We start from the raw sequence: 26,254 nt of genomic DNA, 5'->3' as shown, positions 1-26,254 counted from the left end.
ACAAACTCAAAATACATGAATAACACAAGTCAGTGCGGTGGTGTTAAGAATTCCATTTTTTTTTAAATGCTTGACCGCACCTTCCCAGGGACAGCCTAAAAAAAAAAAAAGAATTCTTTTCGTGGGAGTTGAATAAGGCGGTCTTACGAGAGGTGCTCGAAAGAACAGCTCTCTTCGCTGTGATCAATCAGTAGTGCATAGGTCCCCAATCAATAGCCTGGTTGTATTTATTTGGACAGTGGAAATAGAAAGCAAGTGTTGCACATCCGTCACATCTGTTTACACAGCCTTTAGCCTGTGGTTGGTCTGAACACAAGGTGTGATTACATGCCTTATTGATCAGTGACAGTGGCACCACGGTAGTCTTGTATCTTAATCAATTTGACAGCAAACAGATGGAAAAAGAGGCAACATGGAGGGCGACCTGAAGTAAAATAGCATTATTAATCTGGCTGGAGCAAAGCTATGGTCGAGAGGAGCCATCAGCAAGGAGAAGTCATCACAAGCTGAAGCTTCTCGCATCTTAAATTACAGCAAATCCCAATACCTCCCTCTGCACACAAGGGAACGATATGAATACTTACTGCGGTTAAGGTTAGGACACTGACTGATGTAGCTGTTCGGCGCAAAGATCAGCTTCACATCTTGAATAACGCCCTGCAAAAGAGAAGAAGGGGGCAGTGAAACGTGAGAGAATTCAATTTGATGTGGAAGTGGAGAGCGCTCGCTCGGACGCCGTCCTCTCACTTGACAGCTCCTTCTGAAATGATCTGGGCCGAAAGGTCCAGCTCATCAAACACAGCACACGCTGTCTCCGACAATAAATATCCCAACTAGCCCTCTCACCTGGACCATTTCAGGAAGTTTGGTTTGTGATTAAATATTTGCACTGCAAAAGCTGACATCAAAGCATGTTCATGTGTTAAAAGAAACAGAAGAGTGATTTGAGAAAAGTTTTTTCAGCTTGATGAAGTGTCTTTTTTCAGGTCACAGTCTATATAGTCAGCAACAAGGAAAAGCAAGATACATTTTATTTTTACGACGACACAATTGGTTTGCTTAATTTAAAAGGTACAGCATGTTCCAATTTACTTTCCATCTTTGAGCGATTGATGATGCCTTGGTGTTACAGTATATCTTATTTCTAGACTAGAGGTAAGATATTTTAAGATGACTTGTTCAGAAAAATAGATAATTTTACTAATTTTACTACTCTGCTCAATGTGTTTATATCTCAAATGACTGTTTTGTTTTGTTTTTAAATGCACAATCTCAACTATTATATTTTCAATCATTGCAGCTGGATGAACCACCATCTTCTGTTTTCGTAGTTGACCTGTCGTTTTCCAAACACCAAGAGCGGCGTGAGATCGTAAACTACATCGTCAAATGAGTCAATGCTTGAATCATATCGGATGAAATAATATTGAAGCTCTTCTGATATGCCACCAGAGCCATGATAGAAATCATGAGTCTCAGAACCTTCAAAGGTTTTTGTGCTGAGGTTGTATTAGTGTTTAGCTTGTGCAAATTTGGAACTGAGTGCTGGAAAGGAAAATCGAATTGAAGTGTGAAATACTGACGGAATGTACGTATCCTGAGACAGGGGCCATTAACTCCCACTGAAATGTCAGTCTCCGCGAATGCTGATCGGCCACATATGGTGGCATAAAAAGCATCATCATTTTTCCTTCAAAGACACCATGTTTACAGGCTGTAAAATGCAGAGATGACCAACCAAATTGGATTTGGACAAATGCATTAGTTCAGATAAGATCAATAGCTCGGACTTCAGTTCCTGGTGGGTTGTGCATCTGTTCTGGATTTTTAACAGAGGACATGATCTAGGTTGGTCAGGCAGGAAAGAGACAGGTGGTGGAATTTTATCTCAACGCCGGCCTGGTGATAACACGGTTGTAGCTGGCGGACATTTCCATGGAAGCCTGGGCTCGCAACTATGACCCAACAGGGAAGAGATTAAAAGCTCTGACCGCACACACACAACCACACATCGATATATTTATTTCATTATTGTTAGGTATACAAAATAATTTCATGAAACTGCTCCACAAAGGGCCACAGAGGGTGCAGGTTTTGTGTTCCAACCAAACAAGAGGACATATTGAAAGGGGTATATCAGTGCCATCAGAATATTGAATCTGAAACATTGATTTTTTTAAATGAAATTTTGTACTTAGTATTTTAACAATTAAATATATATTTTTAATTCAATTGAGTAATTTTAATATTGACTGTTTTTTGTACTTGAAAAGTTTTTTTTAAATATTTTCCAAATGACATTTTTTTTCACACATACAGCTTTATATTCTAATTCCAATTATGTCTCATTTTCAAAAAAGAATATCAAACTCTGTGGAAAAACAATTCATTTTGAAAATTTCAAATTTTGAAATTATAAAAAAAAAAAATCAAACTTCAAATTAATGAATTAAAATATTCAATAAAAACAAATTACACCTTTGAATATACAGATTACTGAATTCAGCTACTTCAAAAACACTTGACTTATCATCTATAATGCCTAAAATAATACTGCCATTGGTGTAAAAATGGGAAGAAAGTTCCTTCAGCGCAGCCAACTGTCGGTATGAAATGGTCACACAGCAACAAGAGTTCATCCAACAAAACAGCCTGACATCCATTTCCTTCCCTTTTTTATTGCCACGAGAATGAGTGACATTTTTAACAGATGATGATGTAAACCATAAAGCATCCTAAATATACGCTCTGAGTTAGACTGTCAAACCTTGTGTTCTCGTGGAAAAAGAATGCGTAAAAAGCAACTCCTCTATTGCCTTCCATGTTTGGATAATTGCTCTGTCTATTTTGGTTACAGATACTCTTCGGTGATACAATTAAATGATACGTAAAACAAATTGAGATGTGGAGAGTTGGAGCACTTAACAGCTCCCTTGACTGCAGCCATTCAGCAGCTCCAGACATTCATTTTTATTATCACTAAAGATAGATGCCTGTAATACAGCCTAGCTTTGCACGGAGTGATATGAATATATGTTCAATAATCTGTTGGCAAACAAATGGAGCCGCTTTTTTTGTGGGTTTTTCTGTTTTGTTTTGCTTTCTGGCAGCCTAATAACCAAGCGAACCAAGATTTTTTTTTTTTTGCTTTGAGCATCTGGTTGGGCTGACGAGTGATTATGTGACGGCACCCCCAAGAACCAGCAACAGACAGGAGGTTATTAAGGAGAAGAGGCATATAACTTCGCTTTCTCAGCTTTTAGTCATCGGGGCAAAGTTGAGAAACAGGCAGAGGAAAATCCCCTAAAACTGAAAAGCTCCCATCTGTCAATCACTATAAATGACAGGGCTCCTCAAGAGGCTGACAGTGACTGTAGGGCGCAAGAAAGTGAAAACAGTGAGATTTGACTTTTCCTCCAATTTCTTCAGAAGGGCATTAAGATTCGCCACCTCCAGCACAGTCAGCACCAATCATTTCTGCATGATGTGTATGCAAAATCCATTCACAGTTGATTTGGCCGAGTCTGGATGCAAGCAACACCTGCCTCTATTTCACAGCCATGGGTGCGGGGAGATGAACAGGCTCACAGCACAGATTGAGGACACACACACACACACACCGTGACACACGCGCACACACAAAAATGAGAGCTGGGGCCGGCAAAAAGAAAGATAGTGTCTCTCAGAATGAAAATGAAGGTGCAGATCTGAGACGTGTGTCCCAGTGGCGTAATATTGAAGCCCTGACCACACATCACTGTCAGTGATCAGGGGGTAATTCAAACACAGCCCAGAAATACCTCGCCTTTCAGGTTCACACAATTCCGGTGCACATATTTGTTGCAATCCTCTGAGGACGGAATGAGGGGAAACATTTCTTAAATTGCAATTTTCAAGAAAAATGTCCTGCTGCCTTTTGATACAACACCGATCTATTGTGTGGTGACCTGGATGGACTGACTTTATTGGTGGGCAGTTCAAAAACAGGCCTCGGGATCTCTTTGATGATGCACTTTTTTTTTCTAAACACTGGAACAAATGTGCCTGATTTTGCTGCTATTAATTATAACTGAAATACTGAGAAATGTGTCGTTCGTCTTTGGGCGGTGTCGTGACGTCGTCGTCATTTTTTTTTTTTTTTCATTTTCCAAAACTGGCTCTGCATCATCTGCTGTCTGCTTTCCAGTCCTTGACGCACACACAACAGTAATTTAACCAGAGTTGAAAGACAGTCGCGTTCTTTATTGGCTGCGGATTACAGCAATGCTGGACCAATAATGTTTGTTTTCATGTGCCGGCGCTCCAGTAATGATTCAGTGATGTCACCAGTGTCGCTCAGTGAACGTAAACACTGTTGACCTGATATGTGACCCTCTCACTTGTTCCACCAAAATCATAAAGACAGATCAACGTTTAAGTCCAGAAAATTTTGACTCTGACTCGCAGATGAAACTTCTCACGCGTCATGTCCGCATGGAGGAGTGTTCTTCGACTGAACAGTCGACTTGAAACTAAATGCTGTACCAAAAACATCTGACTTACGACCTGCTCGACTTAGGTCCCCCCGTACTTATGACCACAGCCAGCAGATGCTTTTTCTTAAATTCAATGTCTGGCAACGCGTGCGACAGTCACAGCAGCACAGTACCCCACTATCTCACTCTCACACAGAGATCTACCACTACAGCAGGGCCTTCATGTCAGCTATTTTGAATGGCATTCAACTTATGTCCAATCTGACTTACGACCGGGATCGGTTCTGACCAACCGGTCGGATGTTACTTGTAGATAAGAACGACTGCTGTTATGGAGTCAGATAGTGGATGTTAGAGATCTGTCATGAAACTACTGGTACTCCACAGTGAGGAAAAGTTATGCAGATGAAGTTTAATCGAAAGAAAAACCCTAAAATTACCTAGACAGACTAGACAGAAAAGAAAACAGAAAATAAAATCCTGGCCCGTTTGTGGCTCAGTTTGCAATGACTGGACAGAGTAGAAACAACACAAGACTTTTTAAAAAGACTGATTTTGTATGTATATTTGTGTTCTTGGTGGTGCATAGTGTTCATAGTGCAACTATACATGGTGCATAGTTATTGGTTTTATTTTTTAACATGCTAGAAGCTGTCACCATATAATCTTTACATTTCAAGCTGGAAACTGATTATGGTCCTACTGTATAAGGGCAAACACAAACGCTGTCACCATTCATCAATGCAGCAAGAAAACGGGACACTACAAACAAGTCTCGAAAAAAAAAAAGTCAAAGGAAAAAAACAAAGAAGAGAAAAACAAAGTGTGGAGAATATAGAGAGAGGACAGCTGGTCCTTTTGTGTTACCACCCATCCATTTGACCTGCATTGCTGTTTTACAAGACGCCGCCTGTTTGTACAGTGTCCTAAACGCAGCATGCTGCTGGCAGCTCTCTTATTGAGTGAAGGCCCGTCAACCTGTGTCTGGATCTGGCTAATATTAGTTGTCAGGTACAATCAGAGTCAGCGACACAGTAGGACGTTCCCTCTTCAGACAGACAGCATCCCTGCCGAGAACCAACTGGAGCCGAGTGACTATTTACTCTTAACACAAACAAAAAAAGCACTTTGTGTTTATTGTTTTGTTTTCATGTTTCATTCATAAAACAAATACAAAAATTATGTTTACTCTCAGGGACATGACATAAAATTCAAGGGTTTGATGCTGACAATGCTTTCTTCCACTCTGAACAATAAAAACACTTAATGCACTATATTAATTAAACAAAATAAGTTACTTGTACTGTTAATGTTCTGTCAACCCTCGTTTGGTAATCAACTTCAATGATTGTTAAATTATTAAGTAACGCTGAACCGATGAATTTTCCTACTTGACCGATTTCTGGATGCAAGTCAAAGATTCTAAACCATTGGACAGCAAAATACAGATATTCAGCTTTACATTGCTTTAAACATGTGAATATTTGTGATATATTAGGATTTGTAAAAACACCTTCAACTGCTGATGGTCTTGACCAAGCTTTAACAGAGCACAATGGTTACATTTTTTTCCTGTTTTATGAAGGAAACACCATCTCTGGATCATGATCTATACTGTTCCATGCACAAATAACAAGTATTAACAATAAAACAGTGTTAATGTCCAATTATGTGCAAGGAATGGAGGAAATAATGAGACTTTCAGAGACACATTGGCCACACCGCAGGCGAAAAAAAAAAAACATTCCGGGTTTCCATCAGTGTCCGTTCAAGATTGATTACCATCCTGTGGTGCTTGAAACATCAGGTATTTCACCAAAGCCCTGGTTCTAAATGTGCCGACAGAGTCCCTAAGGAGTCAGCATTCTTGGCACAATGGATTCTAGATAAAGATAATTTATTACAGCTACGCGTAGATGGAAAGACCTTTGGGAGAAGGTGTTGTGAAATAGGAGCATCAGCCATTACAAGAGCTCAATACTTCTTACTTAAAGGCCTAGTTAGCTTGTCTTATAATGGTAAGACATCCTACTGCTCATTCCTAAATGGAATAAATTAAGCCGTCGTGGCCCTATTTTGCTTCTGATCTCCACCAGCAGCAAGGATTTCATTCCCTGGGCTTTTAATGGCTTGAGCCGTCATTCTTCAAAGTAATTGAACCATAAGTTTAAGATGACATCGAGTCACTTCATTTACACCTGACCATGCATTTTCTGATTCCACTCCATGCTCACTACATGGTACATGGTTGCATTGAATGGGGTGTGAGTACACACACACATATATATATATATATATATATATATATATATATATATATATATCGAAACACATGCAACCATCAGAGTTTTCGACTTCGACTTCGCAAAAATGCCCAAATGCGGCGTTGTAAAAAGGCCACGGCTAAGTTGCTCTCAGACACATTGCACTCACTTGTACATTAATGGTTCTTTGAGGACAAAACAATTTCTGCCTTTTCATTCGAAAATCTATTTCCTTTTCAATGACAACATGCTCAAAGCAAAACAGGCACTCACACTCTATGCTTATAAGAGAGCCGCTGCCTGCTAGTAGGCTCTTTTCTCTCGTCTTTTTCCCCACTAGCTTGAGTGTTAGCTGGATTGCAAGCTTAGTCAGTGGAGTGGTGGTTTTTTACAAATTCAGCTTGTTTGGTCCGTGAATCGAGCACTGGATCCCGCATTAAATCCAGGTCTTCCACACAAACAAACCAGCATAAAGCTCAAGATAAATAGTAAGAACAACATGACATTTGAATAGTTGCAATTAAAAACACGGACTTGAATGACACTTGATTCTGAAAGTTTATTTGACGTTTAGGGATGTAACGGATCGCTGTGCTCCGCTTGAGTTCCGTGCTGAGCACCCTCAGACATGGATGTAAACAGCGCACATCACACACAGCATTAGTGTTATGGAATCCGTCAAATATCTGTTGTTGACACAACAGAATTATCGTGTATGAATTAAATCAGTGAAATACTGTATACCATGCTGTGAAATGTTTTCCCTGTTGATTAACATTTCAAAAAAACAACACGCTCGCAAATCACCACCCTCCATGGTCTCCTGTTGTTAGTGACTGATTTTGCAAATGCTCACATTGCCAGATCTAAAAAGAGACTTTTCTAATACTGCGGACTCTTCATGCTTTGTTGTGCTGTTCTTGATTGGAAACATTTTCCACAACTCTGCTGTTGAAACAATATAAACAGCCAGTCTTGACGTCACTGCGCACGTGTAGAGCGGACGTGCAGCATCAGACATGTGAAGTTTGGAGCTGCTTCTTCATCCTCAACAGTGGCACAAAACATTTCAAATGCTGACTCCTGCACTAGAGATATGTTTAAAGTTAATTGTTATTCAAAAATTAACAGTTTATTTGCAAAACCAGCTATGCCTTCTTTATTTTGAAGCAGGGAGATTATTCTTAGTGTACTGAATTTAATTTGAGCAAAACAGCTGCATTTTATTTATTTTTTCACTATTAATTGTTCACTAAATGAATCAGTGTTCAGTGTTTTTTACTTTTGATTTTGAGTAAAATGCAACAACAGGGCAATAATAATGCCAACCATGCTCAGGTTGATCACAATTTTTCATGCCGCCACATCCCTGTTGAATTTAAATTCATATGTTTATGTGCATCGTCGAGGTTTAGGGTGGATTTCCAAGGGTCAGAGCTGAGTTAGAAATACACTTTGGATCGCAAACGCTAAAGCAGGAAGCAGGTTGAAATTCCATGTTGAAGGAATGGCAACCTGTGGGGAGAATCTCATTCCCTTCATCACTTCAGACAGACCTCTGCGTTCCTACACCATCTGTCTCTTTGCTGACAATCACTTTCAGCGCTTCTTGCATATGGAAACGAAGCAGGGCTCAGAGCATCAGTGTGACTGAAATATGTGATTGAGTTGCAGCTTTCAAGACGAGTTTCCTTTAGAAAGGGCTTTTTGAAGACCGGATATGACAACGCAGAATGAGGAGAAACAGGCAAGGGGCGCCTAATGATGCAAAATATTTTCCATCACACTAGAATGGAATGTCTTGCCAATGTGCAGCAGAGGATAGACACAACATAAAAAGCTCATTGATTACATCGTGTGTATGTGTGTGTGCGTGTGGTCAAGTGTAGGCGGAAGCATGAGCTTCTTTTGGTCATCTAAGCCTTACTGGGAACACTTGTGGGAGCCTGTGAAAACAGGCGGTGATTAAAGTACCAAGAACCTTTTGAAGATCTTGGGAATAAACATTTCAAAGGGAACGTCCAGCCCTCATCGCTGCCTTGTGCAAATTCTGCCTCCTATACACAGTAAATGTTAGGCACATTCGTATGGGCTTGCGCTTACCTTGAAAAGGCCATGCTTGTGACTGTGCTGGCCCAGCCACACTCCACTGCCTGGGGTGAGCTCCATCTGAGGAGGGTCTATAACCCGCTCGTAAATCCTGCCAAAAGAGTCAGAAGAGAATGTTTGGTTATGATAACAGCCGCACAAAGAGCATTTCTGTCTTGGCCTGGCAGAGACACTGATCCACCATTGCTGAATAAATGAGTCGTTCAAGCAGAAAGGACTCAATGGAAATGTGAAGAATAAATGATGCACTGCTGAAGCAAGTATCGCCCCTTGGCAGTTCAACAGTATTGATATGTGGGACTGGGAGGTAGCCTGGATTAAAAGCCAGACCACTGAAATAAACACATGACTCCTGAGGTGGTCTTGAACTGTGGCAGAGGTTCACAACAATATAAAGAACTATTAACCTTTTTCCTCCAAATTTTCCTTATAACACAGGTACAAAGAGACAGTAAAAACACAAGTATCCGAGACTCTCAGCATTTTCTGAAACAGGCGATCTGAACTATTTAGGATTAAACTCCACGTGCCACAGTATCTTTAAAAAGAAGTGCCAGCTTTAGGAAAATGTGACCTTTGTCAGAAAAGATCGGCCATGTTTACCAGGAAGTAGCACACCTGAGAAGACAAAACAACTCTAAATATTCAAATAGAAAATGAATTCAGCACAGGTGAACTAGGTTAAAAAAAAAGCAAGGTTGTTCTAGTTAGCTGGAGTGTTTTTATATCGAGCAAACTCAGGTTTGATGATGTTTATCTGTTCTAAGGTAAGGTAGACTTCCAAAGCAGCTTCATACTGTAGATTGTATTATTTTCCTTTGGTCAGGTTACAGTGAACTACTGCTGTTAGATCAACTAAATCAAGGTTAAAAGGTGCAAAATTACTTTTTGAATCACACACTCCGCCTCCATATTGATTGTCATGGCCCTAAAATGTAGAAGAGCACAAAAAGTCAGATTTGGAAAAGTCAAAGTCGTACTTTGCAGGTGACCCGTCCAGATAAATAACCTATGAACTATAAATTGTCCGTCACTTTAATGTCTTTGACTCAAGTATGTACTTAAAGGCCCATTAAGCAGTATTTCTGAACAATGGGTGAGTGATGTGACAGATTGCCTTCTGCAGCAAATCAGGAGACTTGGCACTTGAGGACATGAAGCAGACATTTTAAATGGACTTCAGCACACAAACCTTGAGAACCAACTACTATTAAAGCTGAACACTCCGCTTAACTCAATGCTTCTTTTGGACGGAAGTGAAGTTTGACATTTTCTTATTGCTCACCTTCAGTGATACCATCAACATAACTATATATCTTGTTAATTACAAGTTTATTATAAGAGCAGCAGCCAATAAATGTGCTCCAAAAAAGAAACACAGGAAGATAACAATGACTACTGTTATGGAGTGAGATAATGATTGCTAAACATTTATCAGGAAACTCCACCACACTATTTTGATGAACGTTATTCAAAAGAAAAATGCCTGAATTAGCTAGAAAGTGAAAGACAGATTCCTTCCACGGGGGAAAAACAATTGTGCCTCAATTGGCAATGGATCCTTGAAAGGTGGTTCAGTAACAAGGCGGGACAAATTAGAAACGAAGTCTTGTTAAAAAGGGTGTGCTACTCTGATCAGCAGTTAGCAGAGAGCGCTAACATGTTAGTAAAGGGTTGCCACGTGACTAAAGAAAAAAGTGGTTATTTAAGAGTAACGCATTACTAAGTAACGCATTACTAAGTAACACATTACACGCATCACTGGTGGCAGCCCTATTAGATATATAGGAAATAAATCTAAAGAGATGTACCACATGGCATAAATATACACATTTAGTCAACATGAATGTAATAATACCCAATCTAAATAGATCTACTTTTGTGATCAGTTCAAATGCTGCTTGACAATGTCGCAATGCCTCAACACTGTAAAAAAGGTCACTTTTGCAACCAGCTGTCATTGCGGCACAGACGGTGGAGGTCATGTTATTATTATTTTTTTTTTTCCGTCTGAACGATTGTGTCTTTGCACCCATCACCTTTCTCCATCTGTCAGCAGCTGCGAAACGTTTCACACGGAGAACATTGCAGGGCATCATTGCCCGTCACTACGGTGACATATCAGAGAACATATTTGCAAAGCCGGACAGCAGGTGAGGTTAAGCAGTCCAACAGCTAATTTTAGAGCCCACCGCCGACTTCCCACTCTGGCTAATAGTCATCTGTATTTCAACAGGAGTATTGGTCATGGGGAGTCTAACCTGCAATTTTTCAATTACAGGCCACCGAGCTCCTAAATGATACAGTCCAGCGGTATTGCATGCAACACTGCCATAAAAAAAACAAAACAGGACTTGAAACTACACATAAGTACTTGATCTAAATTCTAGTACATTCTTCTGGGTGAATTTAGGCAGTGTTCGCAGGTCAGCTGAGAGACATGCTATCTCACCTCTCCTGATGACTACGCCTTGAGACCAGGAGTCTCAAACACCTCAAACTGTTCCACAAAAGGGCCGCAGTGGGCGCAGGTGTCCGAAGACTGTGATTAGTTGAATGTCAGTCATGGGCTGCTTGTTCCAGGTGACACGTGATTGGTTAATCTATGTTTGCTTGTTTGGTTGGAACAAAAACCTGTACTCTCTCTGGCCCTTTTGTGGATCAGTTTGAGACTCCTCCTTTAGACCTATTGCTTTGGCCATTGGTGAGTGGATCACTCACTCATGAATGAGACCCCAATACACTGAACTTCAACTTTCAGTCTCTGCAGGGACACCTGACCTTGCCTGTGTATGAACCATGGTCCAGGACAGCTGGAGGTCTTCGGTCGAAGGGTCTTACGAGACCGATTTATCTTCATGGTGCAAGGAGAGTCCAAATCCTGAAGGCTCAAATAACAGATGACCCTGTCCACCCAGGATACTGCGCAGCACAGAGATGGTGTGCTAGAACCTGTCAGTCTGAGAAACACCTGTGCTCAATCATCGTCACCAGGGCAAAGAGAGCACATGAGGACGAGTGAGTGGGAAGGACGACAGGACGGAGGACCACGCACATTGAGTGGGTGTGAGCGGCAGAAGGTCTGCACCCGAGTCTGGTGCACGTGGTGGCTGAGAACAATTCACAATAGTGCCTGACTGGTGCTCCTTCTGTACTCAGCGGTCCCCACACGTAGTCCAATATACCTTGTCTGCAGTCCGACCACAGCACTTTCCCACATGTAGTTCTTGACTTCACCCTGGCAGCGTAGTTTTCACAAGTATCCATTTATTTCTTAGGGTTTACATGTGGAGCCAAGCATATCACTCTCAAGGCTTGCATGCATGTTTGCTGTAACAAAGTGTTGAATTCAGCAAACAGCTCCAAGCATCACTAATCACGCTGCTCCTGAGAGAAGGATTCTAAAAAAGCTTGTCCTGAGTAATCGCTCAGACGAGCAAATAGGATCCTTGTTTGCACTGAACCAAATAATCTATTAATGTGGAATTAAGCAGTCGAGCGCCAGTTTGCCAATTCCCTGTGCATCTGCAGCCCATTAGAAAGAGAATGGTAATCAATAAAATAGATTAAAGCAGATTGCCGTGAATGCATGATACAGTGGAGCCAGATAAACCAGACACGCCACTTCATCCATAACAAATAAAATAGGCCAGCGCTGCTCTACTTTCACCAACCTTTTAACAGTGATGAATCGCGGGCGAGAGACCCACACCTCCATGACAGTCAGACAGGTGTGGCCAGAATTCTTCCAATAAATAAGAGAGAGATTCATGAAAAAAAATACTATATCATTGGCGAAAATATTTGAATGGCCCATCTCAACTATCTTGGCATAAAACAACAAAAAAAATAATGTAAACCTATTGTTGGCCTTTAAAGAGGAACTAAAATGATATTGGAGCCTCACACACGGAGCCTCGTGAAACACATCAGTATGTGTCTGTTTGCACAAAACTATCTTTGAATGGAAAAAAATATTCATTAGAAAATCTGCATAAGCCTTGCTCATGGAAAATGCTTGGCTTCCCTGGAGCCTAGATGTTGTTCTTCTGAGCCACGCACACTCTGCCATGATTGGTCAGGAGGAAACCTTCAGCACGCCTCTGGACACAGCATACACCAGGAACGTCTTCTCCATGAAACGGTCCAAAAAAGCTGACACTCACCGACCTGTCCGCACGCTACAGAGATGAACATACACGGAGATCCTGACCGGAGAACATATAGATAATGACATCTCTGGAGTGTCTCTGGATTGAAAGTAAAGGTAGACAGCAGGGACAATGTTCTCTGCATTACTGGAATCTGTCTCCACGATCAATAAAGACCACTTTAAAGACACTCAAGCCTTGACGTGATGTAACAATGGGCTTTGCTCTTGTAGGTCTCTCGGTCTCCACCTTTCATGGTGAGTACTGGCTACTACTCATCAGACAAAGCAACTTCTGATTTCACACTTGCTAATAACTACTTCTTCTGTCAAACTGCTGTCAGTACATAGACTCAGATGAAATCTGCCTCCTTCAAATAACTATTAGAGAAAATGTATTGTCTCAACCTCTTGTTTCAAATGCTGCCAAAGAAATGGAACAGTTTGGTGAAGGATGCTTTGAAAAGCTCAAAAACTCTTCAAGGATGTGAGGTTGGTCTTCAATATCACAAGAACACTTTTAGTACAGACGACTTTGAGCCAAATGATTTGAAGACTAATCCCATCCAAATCAGCTTTTAACAAATAGAAAACAGTCTAAAAAGCTGCTTCTCTGAAACCCCGAAAAACAACCGACTGTTTATCAGCCATCACTGAGCATTAAAGCAGCAGCATGAGGCGAAAGCACCATCAATGTCAGTTCAATAGAATGTGTTTCCGATTCAACCCTGAGACATTGTGTGTTTTTATACCTTCTCCAGTAGACAAGATGCCCTTGACATATTAACTCCTCAAGTATCTTATTAAGCTGTACTGGCTGTTGCTGTTGTGTTACAACTGAACATTGATGGCATTGTTCATAGCGCCGTCTTTCAGCACAGTCCATTCCTCTTACTCAATAAATGGTGCAATGTAAATATTAGTAGTAGTACTAGTAGTAGTAGTAGTATTTCAATTGAATTAAGCGTGTTTAACTCCACTAGAATAAAATTTAAAAAAATAACAGAAAAAAAAAAATCAAAATTAAGTTTCAAATGTTTTTACAGCATATCTTTTCTGCTGCAAAAAACAACTAGTTAACAAGATCCATAATTCAATCTTTAGTAACTATCTGGAAGCTTGAATTCACTGTTTTTCTTTACCACAGTCACTATTTAAGTCGAAAAAGGGGTCATCGGCTGAATGTACTACTCCTCACAATAACTGTATGTCACATGTTTACCTGCTGTGAATGTTGTGGTTGTCTAAAATGCACTCAAGGTATGACACCCACAATGGCTGAAAGGTGTCTACATTATGTCGACAAATAACAGGACTGCAATTCACCCTCACAGCTATTGTTCATCATACAGTGTGGTCATCATGCACAGGGGAAGAGGAATCACGAGCTGAGAGATAAGATGTAGAGCATGTGAAAAATACACTGAAAAAAAGCTCCACCTGAAACTGGAGCATTTTAAGATGGAAGATCACTTTTTCTGAGCAAATGACCTAAATCCCTTACAGCCCCACAGCAGGAGGAAGGATGGCCGTGATTCTGGCAAATGTATGCAGATGAAGCTTGCATAATTTGACTTTGTCACCCGCTCCCCCAAGAAAGAGTGTGTCTGCTGCACTCTCGTCTCATATATCAGCAGCTACCTCACCTCGACCTTATCTGTTGATAAACTGCAACTGTCTATCTGATAAAATACAATCAAGTGTCTACTTTTTGCAGAGAAACAATGTATTGTTTTACAGATTGAGGGAGTGGTGATGTAGCTGCATGTCCCTGAGGTCTCCTTGGCATCGTCATTACACGTCTTTTGTAAATCTCACTCGAAATTCATGAGGGTAATATGTTCGATGTGGCTGCACCTGAAGCTACAGCAATGACACGCTTAGCTGCACGCTACACATCGCTGTCGTTCTGTTTTAAAGTAGGTTTCTTAATATGACTGTAATTATTTAAGTGGCGAGAATAAAGCTAATGATGCAGCCGTAGTCTGTCAGACATTCATGTGTGACACGCACAATTAGAAGAAAACGCATTGCTAAGGCTGGACAATATTTTGTTATGATATCTATTTTGGGGTTTGAGCATTCAAGATTGTAATACCGTGAAATCAACAATATCTATAGCCCCTGCTCATCCTGCAAGTAAAGCTACATCAGTGGCAAACTGTACTGCTTCAAGGGGAGCTAAAACCAGCCAACGACAAACCTTGTTTCATGCATGACAGCTGAAGCCAACCAATGGCAAACGCCCTGACTACATTCGCCCTCTGCCTTGACTGCATCTGTTGAAGGTAGGCCTGAACCATTTTTTCAAAACAACATCGCAATGGAATTGAATAGGCAAAGGCTTTGATTCTGAAGTCCAAAGCTGGCGACCCACCACAGCAGTCACCGAGGCGCCGCGCCGTGACTTCAGCGGTGACAGCACTGTCTGATGACCGAGCAGGAGTCGTATAGTATCAGATGTATGGAGTGCGCTCGCAAAACTCTAATGGGATTTATAGCAACTCAACACCTGCTGAAATAGTATGAGCCAAGGTTTTCAGATTCAACATAGGGTTTACAGAGCTACTAGAGCATGTATCTACTATTCAGAGACTTTTAAAAACAAAACAAAAATGATTAGGCGTCATTCTTTGGAATTATGCTGCAGCCTTGGAGCAGTAACTACTCAAAAAAAAAAACACCTGGATTCTGGAAATGACGCCCTCCTGATGGCAGACTTAGGGGTCACACACAATATCCTTTGGGCTTTAATTAGCCAGGAGCGGCAGAAAATGACTAGGGCTGTAATTGCCTGCTGCCACCATATCAGCCATGACAAAAGACTCACCTGGTCAAACACAGCTAGGCTTTCTACCCACTGAGATCTGCCGGCGTCTAACTGGAAGATATTTGCCAAAGAAGTCAAGGTTGCAGACAGTATCGTGTGGCATTATTAACCTGACTTCAGCTCATTATCATTCTTGGCAAGGCATGCTGTGATATCACCGATCTGGTAATGAAGTAATGAATGTTTGCTGGTCCATTGAGCTGTGCTGCGGCTGCCCTTCACAGGAAATTAAAATGTTACACACGGATTGCTTATTTAGAGTGACATTTCTCGTTTTTCATGCATGGTTTAAGATCACTGATGCATTTTATTATCTTTTCAAAGCCTGTATCAAAACATTTAGCCACATTACTGTAAAACAAGAGGAGGAGATGGAAGATAAAGAAAAGATGAGCGTCATTGGAGAGACTTTATCTTTTGTTCCCCCTTTGTAGTCATCTTGTTCCTGCACTAATGATAAATTTGGCAGAGGATGAACAGGTTAGTGGTTTGAGGAAAGAATATACAGCTCACTGCCTGCTTTAATGAGCAAACGCAATGTTTTTCATGTCACTCTGACTAAAGAGGACGCATCTTTATTCGATCTTGGATTGCGTATGCAGTCTGACCACTTTCATTAGCACAGTGAGTGTTGATGGAGACAACATTTTCCACTTAATCTTTACAATGATTTTTTTTTTTACTTCCTGTGCAAGGTCCATGGCAGTGCTTCAATGGTAGCTTGTAAAAGATAAGCCAGTTGTACATGACGTGAGCAGATGCCATAACTGTAGATCAAAATTTAGAAGCTTGTCTGCAACAAAAATTCAAGAGAATGCAAGCAAATCAAGTAACCAAGTACCACTCCTGTTTTTTCACCTTGAATTATATTGAATGCACAGGGTCCCAATTCATAATACAATGTTGATACATCAGGATCTCTTTTGTTGTTAACAACCCTCGCCATGATGAAGGAATATGCATGTTTTTTTTTAAATAATAAATAGATACTACGGACACAGGTTTAACAAGTGTCTGTAGTTAAACAACAACAGGACTGATTAGGGTTTGAAAACGTATTATTTATTATTTTCAAACCCTAATCAAACAACAACTTCAGTCAATGATATACTAGAGCTCATGCTCATTATAGCTCCACTGTGGCTGTTGATGCTGTGGTACCCTAATGTGCATTGTTTGTACCATTGAACTTCTCTAACTAAATGAGGAAAATAAGGAAATCAAATGAGTAGTAGCGTGAATATATTAGAATGCAAAATAAATTCATCAGCACACAGGAATCGGGTTAACATTCGATTCAGGAAAAAAACAGTTGCAAGAAAAAGCCTGCAAACCCTTTGGGATTACTTAGATTTCTGCATAAACTGTTCGTAAAATGTGTTCTGATCTTCATGTAAGTCACATCTCTGGACTAACGGCACAAAAAAAAATTGGAATTTCAGGCATTGTCTGCTGTGAGCCCTAAGAATATCTAGCGTACAATGAAGAATTGAGTTGCACAAAGCTGGAAAGAGTATCAAAAGGATCAGACCCTTACACTCCCTGGGTGAGGTCCTCCTGCAAAGATGACTGTGAGAGCACAGTGCAGAACGTTCTGTGATGTGAAGCAGAATCTTCGTGGGGTGGGCAGATGCTCACTATATTGTTTGCAAAACTTCAATGAGTGAAACATTTAATAAGATTGAAGTTCATGGGAGGACACCACAGAGGAAGCTCCTGCTGTCCAAAACAAAGTTTGAGTTCCATAGCAGTACTGGCAAAATATTCAGTGTACAGATGAAGGACCACAAAATGCTGTGTGGAGAAAAAAAGGCACAGCACACCAACATCAAAACTTCATCCCAACAATATGGTGGAGGGAGCATTATGGTTTGGTGCTGCTTTGAAGTTTATCAAGACATTTTGCAGGAAAATCTGTCTGTCAACTGAAACACAAGGAAGGATGGGCGATGCAACTGGATAATGACCCAAAGCATAAAAGTAAATCAACAATAGAATGACTTTAGAAGAAAAAAGAAATTATGTCTTCTGGAGTGGCCCAGTCAGAGTCCTGACATCAACTCGTTTGAGATGCAGTGGCATGACCTCTAGCCAGCAATTCACAGCAGACACCCCAGGAATATTGTTGAACTGAAACAGTTTTGCACAACGCAATGGTCCAAAATTCCTCCTGGCCGTTGTGCATGTCTGCTTTGCAACTGCGTAAGCATATTTGGTTGAGGTTCCTCCCACCAAAGTACGAACAACCGGTTATTAAATCGAAAGGTTCACCTACTTTTCCACCCTGGACATGAAAGCAAATATTTTTCTGTGATGTATTAGTAAGAGTACTGATACAAGGTCGAAATAATTTCGGTATTGACAAATATACAAATTCAGGTTCAGGAAACGGATGATAAAAAATGTGGATTGTTGATTACCAACTCAATATTTCACACTTTATCTGACATGTGACTATCAACGACCAAAAAAGATGGCTTTCTATCCATTTACTTCAAACATTTGTTAGTGCACCATAGCACTAACAATCTAAATGTAACAGGGCTGGGTAAGAAAAATTAACTGAGCAATATTTTGCCATTATTCTGTGCCCCAATTCAGCATCGATTCAGCAAATCCCTGAGTCGATTCACCCCCTGGCCATGAGAGGCAGACGACCGAAGATCACCACAACGAAGGATCGTGCTGACAGTATGGAGGTCTTTCATTCATAATCATACTTTTGAACAGACTTAGAATGCACACAGCTCACCATAACAGTGGTGGAAATTCATGCGCTTCACTTTTCCCTATGTTAATTTGGAAATGACATTGGTACTCCACGTACGCAAATAAGTTACTCAAGTAAATATTGTCAAAGAACAGTGATTTAGTTCAAGTATATATAAGTAAATATTGTTTTCCGACTTTTTCATTACTTGATATGTCAGGTGACATTAGGGGGTGAAATTACTATTTAACAATTGTCGGCAGGTAATCTCTTATTTGTGTTTTTCCATTTCTTCCCCTATCAACATCAACAACTTTGAATTAGAATCACTCTGAATCGATACTGAACACCCAGCCCGAGCAGCAGTTCATCTAGGATGCATCAAGCTACACTCAGTCAAAAGCTTCAGCTCGATCATCCATGACAGCTTGTATGAAATGAAAAAAAGACACGGGTAAGAAGAAGAGCAGACTGCAGCAAGTGGTGTAGTGGCATCATTATAATCCTCAAGAAGACGAGCAGGATCGAGCCAAATAACACTCAGAGGAACATGATGAATTGAGAGTGTACTTAAGACTCACTCTACTAAACACTCAGGAAAATATAAAAGTGTGCCACAACACTTATTCCAGTCACAAAGCAATGACAAGCTTCAGATATTCATGTGGTTTGTAAGCATTAAAAAAAATAGCTGTTTCTAAAAAACTAGCAATTTCCAAACCCAAACAAGTTGCATAAGATTGAGGACCATACAATAAAACACAAAAAAACACCAGTACACATCCAATAAAGAAGTGATAGAGAAACACTGAATTTAAACTGTATTTATCTTAAAGTCGCTTGTGGTTGGTGATACATGCAGTGGAATGTCACTCAGGAGAGGGAGAAACGAAGGTTTCAGAGACTACATGGTAGTAGGGTGAAGACATTAAGTAACAGTGTAGTATGTGAAAGACGCGTTCATTTTAGCATGATCCACACAGGCTCCCCGTTCCATGAGCCTCTGTCACAGAATACTGGGGGCTCAAGTGGACAAAACTAAGTCTCACAATAAACGGATTGATGAGCCTTATCAGTTTAAGGAAAAAATATGATGTTATTATTCGGTTTATTTATGTTCAAATATGTAATATATATGTAACGCACAAAATTCAAAGAAAATTAAAAGGCTTTTATCTCTAGCTTTTTTATTTATAAATTTGACACATTTTCCATTTCTCAATGCAAATGATGCAAATTGTTAAATTCCCATTACTATTATACTATCTTTATTGCACTATATACTATTACAACAGCCACCATAGCGGACATCGACCGATCGCTCACTGTGGTCCAAGGGACTGCTCACAGTGTTTGTGTGTTTGCTCAGAGGGAACATTGCCTGACGATATAATTTTATTTATTTATTTTTATACTATTTCAGTATGGCCATGATCAGAAGTTGGCTCACAAGATTTTCTGTTAGTACCAGAAACAGTAGGTACGATTCAGTAACTGTTTCAGTAAATGTTTCTTTAATATTGTGGTATAAGCAGTTAATAAATTTTTATAATTTTGATTGACTTTTTGTTTTTCGTATATGCAAACATGTCTCTTGAGAAACTTCTGCCTATCAGTAGAACCGATAGATTCCATCTTTTCAAATGACAAACCACTAAAACAAGTTTTTAAAAAAACCAATCCAATTACACTCAAGACACTGTCACCTGAACACCATGGAAGGTATGGTAACACCAGGTGAGCCATTTGGGTCAACTACAAATAAGCAGTTGTTTATGAGTGGATCACCAGTCACAACCAAGCACAGTGATTTGGCTTTCCCACCTACCCCAGGCTATTCCTGCTGCAAACTACTAGTAAGTTGATGGTTTCAAATGTTGACTGTTAAATGCTGTAGTGTGCTTGAAGGGAGATCAAGTCTACTGCTCATTTTGCCTCTCCATATATTTTTAATCCTCAAATACACATGAAATAATTCCTTTAGGCTTCTTTTCTGTGACTTTATTTCAAGGCTTTGATCATGAAGGTGATGACAGGCAGCTGTGGCTTACTACCTGCTGGGTGGTAATGATTCTGGCATCCTTGTGAAACAAGACAAACAATTTTGATGATCTGTATTCAGGCTATAACTACAAACAGCTCTTAGACAGAATGCGGAGATCAGTGCACAATCATGACATTTCGAATAAATAAAACAAATCCTTAGCTTTTTATTTCATACTCATCTCTGACGAAGGTACGGTAAGATAAGGTAGATTTATTGTCACTTCTGCTGTATGCATTGCATACAGAGAATTGAAATGTCATTAGAGACATATACGACAGTGAACTAAAATACAACATAAATAACAAAAAACAACATGAAAAAAACATGCAACCTGCATCAATTTTGATGTTGATACACCACTGAGAACCTAACGTGTGGCTTTGGACGGTCAACATGTGAGACTACAAACAGCTTATATTGCCTTAGAATCACAGCAGGTCACCGCTCTAAAAAGACGGTGACACCTAAGATAGGAGACACATTGAGGCACATCTCTAGAGGGCAATTGTATCTCATGAGATGATGCATAGTGTTCAGCTTCTACATGAATTAACAGCTTTTTCCCCTTGTTTTTTGGTTCAGGGCTGTCACTGCAGCTTTGTACGTTAATTGGAGGAAAGGCTGATGGAAGACTAAAAGCTGATTGTGTTTGTGCTCAATCTCCATGACGACTGAGCAGCGGCATCAGCTAGAGTAAATGCAGCAAAGCAGGACCAGTCCTGACAACTGAATAGTCAATTAATTTAAGAGGAGTGGCACCGTATCTTTTTTTCAGGGCTGATCATAATCAGCAGAGTGGTAAACTTTTTTTGTTTTTTTCACAGTGTTATCCTGCCTCTGCCGACATGTTAAGAACATTTTTATTATTCTAGTTTTACATTATCACTGCCATAAAGTAAAGCTGCACTTACCGATTTCTTCCAGAGTGATGAAACCACAAGTGGAATATATATAATTATACAAAAGCTGAAAAGATGACGTGTAAACAACATTTTTATTGTATAGCTGTGTTGTGTTTCAGGTGTCTTTCGAATAAGACCAAATTGTGCTAATTTTTTGCAGTGAGATACAGTAGTTTATAATTGAAACTGTGAATTGTAATACCGATATTAATTTCAATATTGAAAATATTGTTGAAGGTGTACGAGACGCTGTCAACTAATGTAGACTAGTTACCTGAAGCTCAAATGCCAACATGTAAAAAGCAATTATGAAACCTTTGCAGACGAACTTCAGATGGAAAACATAATTGACGAATTACTTGAGAGATAAAGAAGAGCTTTGGCAGATTAATTGCAGTGTTTACAAAACAGAAGAAAATCCTAATCTTTTAAAACCTTTCCACAAAGGAAAAGAGCTTTCTAAAATGAAATAAAACGAGGAAAGTGCCATTTACAGAGGGAAAAAAAATGAAGTTAAGTGGACCTAAAGCGGTGATCGGGTTTGTTTAGATTTCCAATTCATGCTGTGTACCCAGAGGAGCAGTAGAGAGAAAGAGATTTCCTTCAAAAAGCATGAAGCATTTGGAGCCAAAATAGCACACATTTAACTGGGGCCTGGATAGACTTGACGCTGGCAGCAGAAACGTAGCCGCACTGAGAGCAGTCCAGGCCCGCTGGGAAACACCAGACAGTCTGCAATGACCCACAGACAAGGACATGCCTCACGGTTGTTAGGGGCAATCACAGCCAAAGTCATTATTGCGATTCAAATTCAGGACTGAATCAAAGCGTGAATGAGTGCTGAATGTTGGCCTCCGATTCAGTTTGTGAACATAGAATAGGAGACTGTGAAACAATAGTTGTGCGCTTGAATTCAGGAAACCAGGTTCATGAACAGCCCCTAGTGATGTTCCAGTACCAGCCCTTACTCCCTGCATGGAAAAAGTGCACCTTACTGGGGCCATTTTTGCTTCATTCCTACATTCTTCAGAAGAAAAAGTTCGAGTGTCATCAAGCAAATGAATTTTTGGATCATTCAATATATTAAAAAGCACACGTGGCGTTGTGAGTATATTTAGAACTAGCTCACAGTAAAATATACTTAATTTAGAAGACAGATACTGGACACGAACCTGCAACCACCTGTTCCACCATATTCTGAATAATTGTATTAATCCCAGGTGAAATTTTGTAATTCTCTAGTCCCTCTGCAATGTGAAACAGTATGCAAAGTGACTGTGACTTTACTCAATAGACACATGAAAGGTGATTATTTTAGCCATAACTGGTCCCACAACTAGAAGTAATATAGTTCAATGGGAACATCTGGAGAACGTTTGTAAATCCAGAAAACAGCAATAACAATCACTTTTATCATGTGCCTTTTTTTCTGGCTTGAGCGCCTGCACCCCAAAATGTCTGTGCATGTGCTGGGGTGAAACAAGGGGAGGGCACTCAAATAAACTCTGGGCCGAAGAGATCAACTTAGACACCGTCTCCTCGGCTCACTTCCCAGTCAACTGGTGACCAAACAGTAGCAGTTCAACACAAATCTAAAATATTAACATTCCAAGCCATGTGTCACACATCTACTCTTTGTTAGATCATGTCTTTGGTGTCCATGGTTTCAAGTATCAAGTGCGGCTGGTTCCGACGAGGCTTCAGTGTGTTTCAAAGTCTGCATCATGTTGCACTTTTCAGATAGGTTTAAGTGTTGGGGAGAAAGAATAGAACTGCAAGTGTTTACCAAACTATCTAGAGTCTTCTGTTTACATTAGTATTCACTTTGGCTAAGCAGACTTACACCAAAAGGACAATAATTCAGTTGTAGATTTATGTTCAGCAAAGATTTTGGGCCTCGTATTGAGTCTTGTCCAGAGGAGTTGGGGTCATTCATTTACAGAGGGGTTGTTTGGTTTCTCCACTGTAGAGGTCTAGGTTGCATTGGATTGCACTCACGGTGCTTCTCTAATGATAAGGAGTTTGTCCTTAGGGTGGACAAGCAATCTATCTTATTTCTATTTAAAGATAATCTGGAGCTTCTCTGTGTGAATGGGCCACTTACTGATGATGTATGACATGTTCTTTCGATCACAATCTGGAGTTCAAAAAGTGAAGAAAAGAAAGAAAGCTGAGGACGTGTTACTGTGATTTTGGAAGCATCCTCCCAAGCCCCTGTCAAGGACATATCAAACAAGGAATAATGATTGTGCGTTTTGCATTTGTACCTCATTGAAAATACAAGCAAAGTTCATTTGTCACACATTGCAACAGCTCAGCATGACCCAAAGCCTCCAGTACTGGGCAGAGGTTGGTTATCTGAGAGATTGACTGGGCTCAGTTACTCGGCAGCTATTCCTGGGAAAGAAAAATATTCTGCACAGAAAGAACATTTACTGCCAGAGCTGAAAAATCTCTTTTCTCTGGGGGATTATTCAAATTCAGTTAGAAAGCAATTATTCATGTGAAATAATTATCATGATCTATTTTACATCAAATTCCTGTTTGATGTGTCCTTGAGGAGTCTGTCCTTGGGTAGCGAAACTCTACATGGATGCTCACTTCACTATTGCAGCACATTGATTACGTGGTGTTGTTTTTTTTCCCCCAGTGTAATTGATGAGAACACGCTTATGAACAGCACTATTAAAAGAGAGGCCGGGTTACTATGGTGACTCTCCTCAATCACCCAGATCTACCTCGAATTTCAATGCTGTCTTTGCTTTGTATAATATGAAACAGCATAGAAAAAGAGACACAATCTCCATTTCCATGCAGAGTTAAGCAAAAGGAAATGATTGGGGTCAAATAATAAACTGACACTTAAATGAAAACATTTCAATACTGCCTCCATCGACGGTATGTATAATATTAGAGAAGCAAACTCCTGGACTCCTGTGTTTGAAAGTGCAGCTGTTGATGTTTCACTCAAACCATTAGTGATTCCAAGCTGTTGACAATCATGTTATGGTTTGAGCTCCTCTCCTGAATAACTGTCTGCCAGTCTTTAATCTCCCCTCTAGTAACGTCTGCCAGCAGCAGCAGCAGCAGGAATTAATCGCCAAACCATCGGGCTGATGGGAGGAATCAATGCAACGATGCAACTGAACAATACATCACCAAGCTTTGTTTTTCTCGGAACATTTTGAAAAAATGGCCTGCTTGTTCACATGGTGACTAAGGAAGTGTGTTAAGGGGAAAGGAATGTGATGAAACACATGAAGAAGGCCTAAGCCGAACTAGCTTTATGACAACTGATCTCTGGAATAAATTATTTTTCATTCTGAGTACGCAAAACCACATTTGATGTTGTCTGCATATACATTCATAAATGGCATTGTGACACAGATGAGTGCGATGCTCAGTTGTCGTGCGTATTTGAATCATCGTTTTGGAGGTGATGACTGGCACTTGTCAGAGGATGAAGGGTCTGATGTTGAAGGATCAGAGATGGATATCTGTAAGCTCCAAAATGTAATGTGTATAAATGTATAATATTTAAGTGTAAAACGCTTGCAGGTACAGAAACTGTGACTGATACTATGTTACCAATTCAACACGCAAAAAAAAAAAAAAAAGTATTCAGGTTTGTGCATTGAACTGTCCTCACCGAAGACGACCATCAGATATTTTAAAAAAAAATTTTAATGAGGTGATGTGAAAACACAACACTTTGGCTTATCGTCCAACCAGGTTGTTGGATTTGTCTTATGGAGATGTTTGGCATGAGAAGGTGAATTGAATGCGGAGTGAATGAACTCACTAAAACTGACCTGCAAAAGTTAAACACTTTCAATGCAGCAAAACACTCAAGGACAGTAACCCGACACGTATGAAGAATTATGAGTGTGTTTCAGTTTAATGTCACTTGTGTCCCGTTATACTTAATATGAACACGCGTTCAATTATTTAGGAGAGAGAACAAGCTCACTTTGTTGAGGCACAGGCTTCTAATACTCTGCTCGCTTTCATTACATTGACAGATGGTTAACGTAGTGTGATGATCCCACCGGGATCTAACAAGGACTTACGAGGTGCTATATAATGGTTTCTGTGCTCGTCTACCAAACTCTATTTTTTGTTTTTTTGTTACAGGATGAGACTGAGGATGGCGGCAGACAGGGGAAGCAGAAGGAGTCACAAATGAACAACATTTTTGAAAGGAAAAGACAACGTGAACGTGACCTGTGTTCCAATGGAGCCAGACAGCTAAATACAAGACGGTAAAAAAATCCATAAGAGGTAAGCCTGTGCTGGAAACTGGTGATGCTAAGATAAATATAAAGCAACAATAAATACAGACTTGATGTACACAAACACTCATAAAATAAACACACTTTGTTATTTTTATTTCTGTTCTTGAAAATATGATAACGGATTAAAATGAGATGTGCAGCAAATGAATGTACTATCCTAAAGTCCTTTTATAAAAACTTTACTGTTTTATACTGGTAAATAATGTTTGAAAATACCAAATCATTGGCATTAACTTCTAAAATGTTTGCATTGTGACAACCGTAAGTGACACTAAAATCAAAAAATTTAAATAAAAGATCCATTATCTGTTTCTTGTGATGAGCTTGTAACTAAACACCTCCAATTGTGTTCCATCAGAGGGGAAAACATTTGGAGCAAGGAGACTCTTTTGATATATTTGTTTCATCTGAAGATATTTGCTTTCATTTGAAAACCGTGCTATGACAGTCATTAAAAAACCATCATCAGTGC

General features: G+C 40.0%; 1 protein-coding gene across 2 annotated transcripts in view; it reads right to left on the bottom strand.

The window, feature by feature from the left end:
• LOC128758749 (protein kinase C-binding protein NELL1-like) overlaps window positions 1–26,254 on the bottom strand; it is a 172,131-nt gene that overhangs the window by 100,688 nt on the left and 45,189 nt on the right. For both annotated transcript variants that reach the window (XM_053865039.1, XM_053865041.1), the window contains exons 5-6: window positions 8,843–8,939; window positions 585–657 (exon numbers count right to left, since the gene is read on the bottom strand). In XM_053865039.1, coding sequence (XP_053721014.1) covers window positions 585–657; window positions 8,843–8,939 — 170 coding nt within the window. The remainder of the gene's footprint in view (window positions 1–584; window positions 658–8,842; window positions 8,940–26,254) is intronic.

This window comes from Synchiropus splendidus, chromosome 5, assembly GCF_027744825.2.
Source record: "Synchiropus splendidus isolate RoL2022-P1 chromosome 5, RoL_Sspl_1.0, whole genome shotgun sequence".
Lineage (NCBI taxonomy): Eukaryota > Metazoa > Chordata > Actinopteri > Syngnathiformes > Callionymidae > Synchiropus > Synchiropus splendidus.
Note: the sequence above shows the minus strand (reverse complement) of the source record. Positions and strands in the feature narration are given on the sequence as shown.